This window comes from Sardina pilchardus, chromosome 13 (assembly GCF_963854185.1).
Source record: "Sardina pilchardus chromosome 13, fSarPil1.1, whole genome shotgun sequence".
Classification (NCBI taxonomy): Eukaryota; Metazoa; Chordata; class Actinopteri; order Clupeiformes; family Clupeidae; genus Sardina; species Sardina pilchardus.
The window spans coordinates 11,364,041-11,371,540 of NC_085006.1; the positions used below are offsets into that span (position 1 = coordinate 11,364,041).

General features: G+C 52.3%; 1 protein-coding gene across 1 annotated transcript in view; it reads right to left on the reverse strand.

The window, feature by feature from the left end:
• Nucleotides 1–7,500, reverse strand: part of robo2 (roundabout, axon guidance receptor, homolog 2 (Drosophila)) — a 61,427-nt gene that overhangs the window by 7,064 nt on the left and 46,863 nt on the right. Inside the window, exons 20-22 of the mRNA XM_062553120.1 lie at nucleotides 6,558–6,772; nucleotides 856–1,041; nucleotides 86–247 (exon numbers count right to left, since the gene is read on the reverse strand). Of these exons, the coding sequence (XP_062409104.1) occupies nucleotides 86–247; nucleotides 856–1,041; nucleotides 6,558–6,772 (563 nt within the window). The remainder of the gene's footprint in view (nucleotides 1–85; nucleotides 248–855; nucleotides 1,042–6,557; nucleotides 6,773–7,500) is intronic.

Sequence of the window (7,500 nt, forward strand, 5' to 3'; positions counted from 1 at the left end):
GCTTCCGTTTCTCTGCTCCGATACATTTCTAGATACTAAGACGCTCGTGTTTTTGCTCGATCGATCGATCGCTTCCTGTCCTTACCGTCGGCGCTGGCGTCTCGGCGGTGGGGCACCGTGCCCAGACCTCCTCTGTGTTTGCGGGCCGGGCGCGGCGCCCTCTGGTGGCCCAGGCTGTGTGTGCCCACGGTGCTGCCGTCCGTGGAGAAGGGGCTGCTGGGGCGCGGCCGATGGCTCAGGCCTTTACCTGCCGGGGGGGGGGAGGGAACCAGAGGGAGGCGGGGTTAGGAAACTGGGCTAGCCAATCAACAGTGAGGAAAGGGAGGGGAGAAGGTTTGATTGATTTGTAGGCAGCAAATGCCCTGTAGAGAAGTGAATCCAGAACACCCAAGCACAGGAGGTTGTTAGTGAACACAAAAAACCGCAATGTCACTATTGTCCATTTGCAAAGCGTTGAGCTTCTCCCAGCCACCATGGGTTTGAAAAAAATCATCCCAAGACCCATTTTCGAGAGTTTAGAGTCAAAGTTAACACTCAGCCCAACCCCCAAGCCGCCAGCAGGGAAACAAAGCGTTGAAGTGTTAGAAGGAGTGAGTTAGCGTGAGGGAACACCAAAGGGGGGGGCGACGGCAGACGACCCGCTCTGCCACACTGAGCTGCCATGCATCCTTCAACAGAACAGCCTTTAGAGAGCATGTAACCAGCCACAAGACAACAGACAGCACCCATGAATCCACTGCGTTCAGCCCTTCAGCTGGTGAGTTTTTGTCAGAGACACCTCAAGCTCCATGTCAGTACTGCGCTGTCAGTGATCCACTCGTGGTGGTGGTGGTGGTGGTGAGAAACCACACAAACCTGGCTTGGTCAGGCTGGTGCCCTCCACCCGGTAGCCGGCCTTGTCGGCCGCCGCCACCAGGGCCTGGGCGAAGCTGCAGTGGGCGAAGATGGAGCCGTCGGACGAGCTGCCCACGCTCGACCGGCGGCTGGAGTAGTTGCGGTCGTCCTCCTCGGAGGCCGAGCCCCAGCCATTCACCATGGACCCTGGGGGACACCACAGGCCGGTCAGCAAAAACCCAGCAGCACAGCAGCGGTCATTGGTCAGCACTGGTCAAGTGTGTTGACCAGCATCCCCCCTGCTACGCATGTACTTACTCTCAGTGCACATCGTCCATCTCTCATGTCCACCCCATCGCTGATATATATACGCTGCGCTGAAGTGTGGGGCAATGAAAATCTTGAGAGGCTTGTAATTCACGGCTGATTAATGTTTGTGGACCGTGCGCGTGTGTCATACAGTAGGTGGAGTTGAGTTAAGAGACTTTCATCGTCTGCATGTGAAGTCTCGGCGCCTCCAGGGCCCGTGTGTGTGTGTGTGTGTGTGTGTGTGTGTCTGCAGCCAGAGAGCAGCAACTTCTTTAACGCGGCCTGCTCATCTCAGAGGAGCCCCAGGGATCACAGCGTTTTATTGAGTCTGTGAGCGGCGTTTGATGAAGTCCTACCGGAGACCAGCGGGGCACACCTGGGCCTGTGGCGGGGGGGGAACAGCCAGCGGTGCCGGAGATGAAGGGCGAGTGGGGAAAAACAAACACACTGACGGGGGGACATCAAAAGCCCCGGCCAGTGTAAACTTGCGTGCGTGCTCTCTGATGGGTGTCAGTACACGGGGAAAAAAACCTGTGTTTGGCTCCCCGACTGCAATATTGTGAACTCTCTCTCTTTCGCTCTCTCTTTCTTTCTCTCTCTCTCTCTCTCTCTCTCTCTCTCTCTCTCTCTCTTTCTATAAGCTTCTGAGGGGGAGGTTTTGATAAACAGAGAATCCTATTGATTGTGTCGGGGGTGCCGTTTTTGTGTGTGTGTGCGTATGTGTGTGTGTGTTTGTGCTGCAATGGTCTTGTGCGTGCACACAAAGACCTATAATCTCATTTTTCATCGACATGGACCGGGCGGAAAAAGCGGAAATAAGCTACTTGTGAAAAACGATCAATACTCCCAATTTACCGACAATAGAGAAAGATTACAGTAAATGTCACGGTGGGGAGTCAGTAAAATGATACAGCCTACAGCCGGAGACGGGGAGGATACAAGGCTTTACATTTCCAGATACAGTCTGTGGAAAAAAAAAGAAGAATACCACTCAAGGACTCCCAAAGACCTTCACCTTTCAAACTCCGAAGAGATAGGATCGGATACTACAGTGTATTAGACCGAGTGTTCTCAGTTCTCAGTGACAGAGTGCACATAACGCGTTTATTAGGAAATCCCCTATGCTCTTCAAGCGCGTTGACTTAATTTACCTGGAGGCAGGCTACACACAGCTGTGTTTTCAAACCGTAAAGGTGTCAAAAAACCCCCTCCTTCACTTCAAGACTTTTCACCCACGACTTAACTTCTCTTCGCACCCCATTTTTTTTTTTGTTTTTGCGATCAAGGCAGAATCGAATCATGTGGGAAATATCTGTGAAAAATGAACCCCGCTCATAAACCTGGCTCTCGCTCCAGGTTCGTTATGCTACCTATGCAAAAAAAAATCAAAAAAAGTCCCGCTGGGGCCGTCGCTCAGCGTGGACGTGCTGCTGACCACGGTGAATTAGCGCGCCGCTGCCACACTCCTCTCCGCCCGTCTCCTCCGCCCGGCTCTGACAGCTCTGGTCAGTCTGACGGATTGCCTCCTCATCCATGCTAAGTGCTCCTCTGTCCTCAACATCCCCCGGACGCGTCGTCGTCATTTACCCAAAACTCCTCTCCGCTCCTCTCCTCACCTCCGAGTCCCACCACCACCACCACCACCACCACCACCACCACCTCCCAAAACTATGGGGCTACTCGTTTTATTTTCATATTAAATCACTGTTTTATATCTTTCAGAGGGGGTTCAGTTGAAGGTTGTGTTGCTTGGACTGCTACGGCTCTTGAGATGTGGGAGCTGTGCTCCTGCCTCAGAGTCTGCTCTCTCTCTCTCTCTCTCTCTCTCTCTCTCTCTCTCTGTCTCTGTCTCTGTCTCTCTCTCTCTGGGCTGCGATGGTGAGTTTAACAGCCCCAGGGGTGGGTAAACTGAAGCCCTGAATCGGGGTGTGGAGAGTGTGTGTGTGGGGTGGGGTGGGAGTGGGAGTGGGATTAGGGGGTTGTTGAAGGGTAGTAAAAGGCTGGGGGACAGGCCTGGCATTGGCCACCAGTAAAAGTGATTTACGCTGATGCGCGGCCCTCATCTGCATATCGTTAAGCTGCCGTAATCATCCCCCTTGACGAGCGGGCGTCTCCGCCTCGGACGGACGGACGTGACCGGGGTCTCTCTCCCCACTCTCACACACACTACCACACACACACACACACACACACACACACACACACACACACACACACACACACACACACACACACACACACAGACACACACACACACACACACACACACATTAGGGGTTTATAAAGGACTAATCGGCCCCAGGCAGGGCTGGAGTGAGCTCACTAGCGATGTCCGAGCTGCTGTAAAAACCAAACCCGCCGCCACATGAGGAACGTTCTGGAGACACAATAAAAACCCCACACAATAACATAACGCTGCGCACCTTCTCCTCTCTGCTATCACTGCCCTAACTCCTAGAGCTTTATCACCTGCTCTGAGAGCGTACAGTACAGCACGTGCTCCTGTGTGTGATTCTCTGGAGGAAGAGGAAGTGTATGAAGACGTTCCTCCCTCAGCCCACCCCGCTCCTCGTCGCCCCAGGTGAAATCGATTTGATGTATACCGCTTTGCTGCACATCTCTCTCTCTCTCTCTCTCTCTCTCTCTCTCTCTCTGTCTCTCTCTCTCTGTGGGTTCTGTTGGTGTTGGGACGCCGTGCTAGCGTAGCGCGCAGCTGCTGTAACGGGAGAGGGGGGGGGGAGCAGACCTATTTCCATATGATTAAAACAATGAGTGATCTATCATCTTCAGCCGCATACGCCAACAGGCTTCATCTATACACCCTCCCCTGTGCTCTATCTCTCCCTCCCTCTCTCTCCCTCCCTCTCTCTATCTCTCCCCCTCCATCTCTCTCTCTCTCTCTCTCTTGCTCTCTCTCTGGGCTCCTGTCTGGACTGTGGCAGGGTGAGATTTGTTTTTCTGCTCCCACATTCCGTTCCCTCCCCTTCCCCATCTTACTGGTGGTGCAGCAACCCCACCCACTCCTCCATACCCCTCCACTCCCCCCCAGCAGTGATCCTAAAGCTGGCCCGTGTCTGGGGGCTGTCAGGCTCAGAGCAGTGGGGAGCAGTGGGGAGGATGATGGGAGGAGATAAGAGGAAATAGTGCTGTCTGCAGAGTAATGCAGTACAGTCAGGAGGAGATGCGGAGGCAGAGAGAGAGAGGGAGAGAGAGAGAGGGAGAGAGGGAGAGAGAGAGAGGGAGAGAGAGATGCAGGGCAGATTAGGCCACGCGGTGCAGCTTTTCCATTGCTCTAAATAGATCAGCCGTGCCATGTGTCAGCCTGGGCTTCGCCTCTGCTCCATCACGCAGCCACAAAACTGCACTCCCAGGCAGCACTGGCCCCCGACACACACACCACCAGCCAGAGAGAGAGAGAGAGAGAGAGAGAGGGGGAGAGAGAGGGGGAGAGAGAGAGAGAGAGGCGTGAGGGCTGGTCTCAGCCTCCGCACCCTTACCCTCCTCTCCCTCACCCTCCCTGTCTTCCTTTCATTCCTCTTTTCTTTCGACTCTGAAAGCCTCCCGTCCTCTCCTCCGCTCTCACTCCCTCTCGCTTTGACTCCTTCTCTCTCTCTCTCTTTCTCTCCACTTTCAGTCTTACACTCTCTCACCTCTCGCTCTTTCTCTCTCTCGCATCTATCCCTCTCTTTTTCTTCTGTCATCGTCCTTTCGCGATGCAGCGCGCTCGTGACGTACAGTACAGGCTGAGAAGTCGCGGGTCTATATATACACAATATAGCCATCTCTCATCACGAGCGCTGCTGGATGATGAAACACGGGGCTCACTGTGAGACCGCAGGGTCAGGCCGCGGCACGACCGACGTGTCCCTAAACCCATCCAGGAGCCTGACAAGCGCCATGTGCCAGCATGTGCCATGTTGCCCACAATTACAGCGTGTTCTCGGCTGACGGACGCCAAGCAACAGAACGGTCCCCTGGCGCTGGCTGTTTTTACCAGAGAGAGAGAGAGAGAGAGAGAGAGAGAGAGAGAGAGAGAGAGAGAGAGAGAGAGAGAGAGAGAGAGAGAGAGAGAGAGAGAGAGGGAGATGGGCACCCTGGGAGTTCAGGTGCGGTGTGCCTCTCTCTCTCTCTCTCTCTTTCTATCTCTCTTTCTCTTTCTCTCTCTCTCTCTCTCTGTGTCTTCTCCTAGCACAATGTCATACCCTTCACTCGTCCCCCAAAGACAGTCGGCCGTAAAAGCTTTCAATAGGAGCCCGTAAAAATGGAAATGGTGCCTCCTGTCTAGAACGAGGAGAGAGACAGACAGACAGACAGACAGGGAGAAAGAGCTAGACTCGTACGTGAGATTTATTCTAAAATCCATCGTGAGAGAAAAAGAGAGAGAGAGAGAGAGGGAGGGAGAGAGCGAGAGATATGTGGCACTGGTGTAGGAGTTCACCCACTACATTCTCTCTCTCTTTCTTCTGTCTCTCTCTCTCTCTCCAGTCCTCCCTCTCTTTCTGTCTGTCTCTCTCTACCCTCTTAAAATTCATTGGAGTTCCTTATCTGTATCGGCGACAATAATTATGAATCCGCGGAGTCCGTCCAAACTGCGTGAACAAACTGGATTAAAAATCTTCTTTTTTTTTTTTCATTTTCAGGTGAGGAGTGGAAAATAGAATGAATTAGACTGGAAACGGTGCGTTTAGGCTCCAGCAAAAACCGTGATGTAATGGAGGCCTGTTCGCCCTGGGAAGGTGAACAATGTAAACTATGTACACATATATACGTAAACAGAAATAAACAGAGATAATTGCTTTTCTGGAGAACTGGAGGTTATAGCCAACTGTAAATCAGTGACCGAGCGGCATGTGTTGCCGCTAGATTAAATGGAGTTTGGCCAGCTCATTATCGTTTAATTTCATATGCAGTCGGAGCGGTAATTTGATGTGTGGGCTGATAAGCGTTCTATGATCTTTTGACTAAGCAGGGAGAGAGAGTTGGTCTTCACAATTAATTCTCCCCTCTTTCTTAGCTCCCACACTCTATTTCCACCGTTTGTCCTAAAATCTCGGGAGGCAATTTAAACATTTCTTTTTATCGTGCACAAACAGTTCTCTGCTGCCAATAAAATGAGGTCTGCGGTATATTTAAACTCTTATGTTGGGAAATTAGGGGAAAATGACTGAGGTTAGAGCAAACACTGTTCCATGAAATACTTTTAAGTGATGAAACAAATGGATTTGGACCTCTTCCCAGTAAACAGCAACCCGAGGCAAACACACTACTAAATAACTGTGCGCAGAAAATAGTAAATGTGAACAGGTATGTTATTCGATACTGCATATCGGATATGCTAGACTACCATCAAGTCCAGTTGTGCGCACAGTCCAGAATGGAGCCATCTAGAGGTCACTGGTCAGTTTGAGACTCACCGGTGACGGAGCTGTCCAGGTTGTCCATGCTGGACCCCGGGGTGTGCTCCATGCCACGGAGGGGACGGGACATCTCGTAGCCCTCCTCCTCTTCCTCCTCGTCGTCCTCGTCTTCGTCGGGGATGTCGGTCTCCAGGTCAGACACGAGCGTGCTGGACACGTAGCCGACCGGGGGAGCGGGGGCCTGAGGGGGATACGGGCCCACGTGCATTTGCCTGTTTTTTTTTTTTTTTTTTAAAGAAAGGAAAAAAAGGAGGAATTTTTTCTGTTAACATCCCGGTGTCTGGAGAGTAGGGAAATTGTAGCACATCAAGCTGACGTGAATTAAAATTTAGACATTATGGCTGAGAACTCGGTGAGGAAACTGTCAAAAAGTGTGAAAAGAGGCCACGTTCAAAAGATAGAGACACACAAATGTGTGTGTGTGTGTGCGCGCGTGTGTGTGTATGCATGTGCGTGTGTGTGTGCGTGTGTGCGTACACGTAAGCACATGTGTGCATGTGTGTATGCGTGCGCGCATGTGTGTGTGTGTGTGTGTGAGGGGAGAGACGGTGGGTGGGGACCTGTCACAGCTGTTTCTGGCACATTCCGGCACTTCTCGACTGAACTGTCAAGCCGGCTCATTCCGCGCGGCGCTGCGCCTCCTGGCTCCACTAACACAATGACCCTCTAATTGCTGCCAAGGAGGGCACAATAGCAGCGCCAAGCCAGGGCCCGCATTGTGGCTGTCACCTTTGGAGTAGCAAACGCTACTGACAGCCCCGGTGTGTGTGTGTGTGTGTGTGTGTGTGCGTGCATGTGTGTGGCTTTGATGTGGATTGTGGTGGTAGGATTTGGTGGTGATTACCACCCTTCTCTGCTCTTGTCAAAGAAGTGCCTTAGCCAACATAGTCATTACTGGATAACACGCCCTTTGCTGACATGTCAAACGATGACTGCCTTC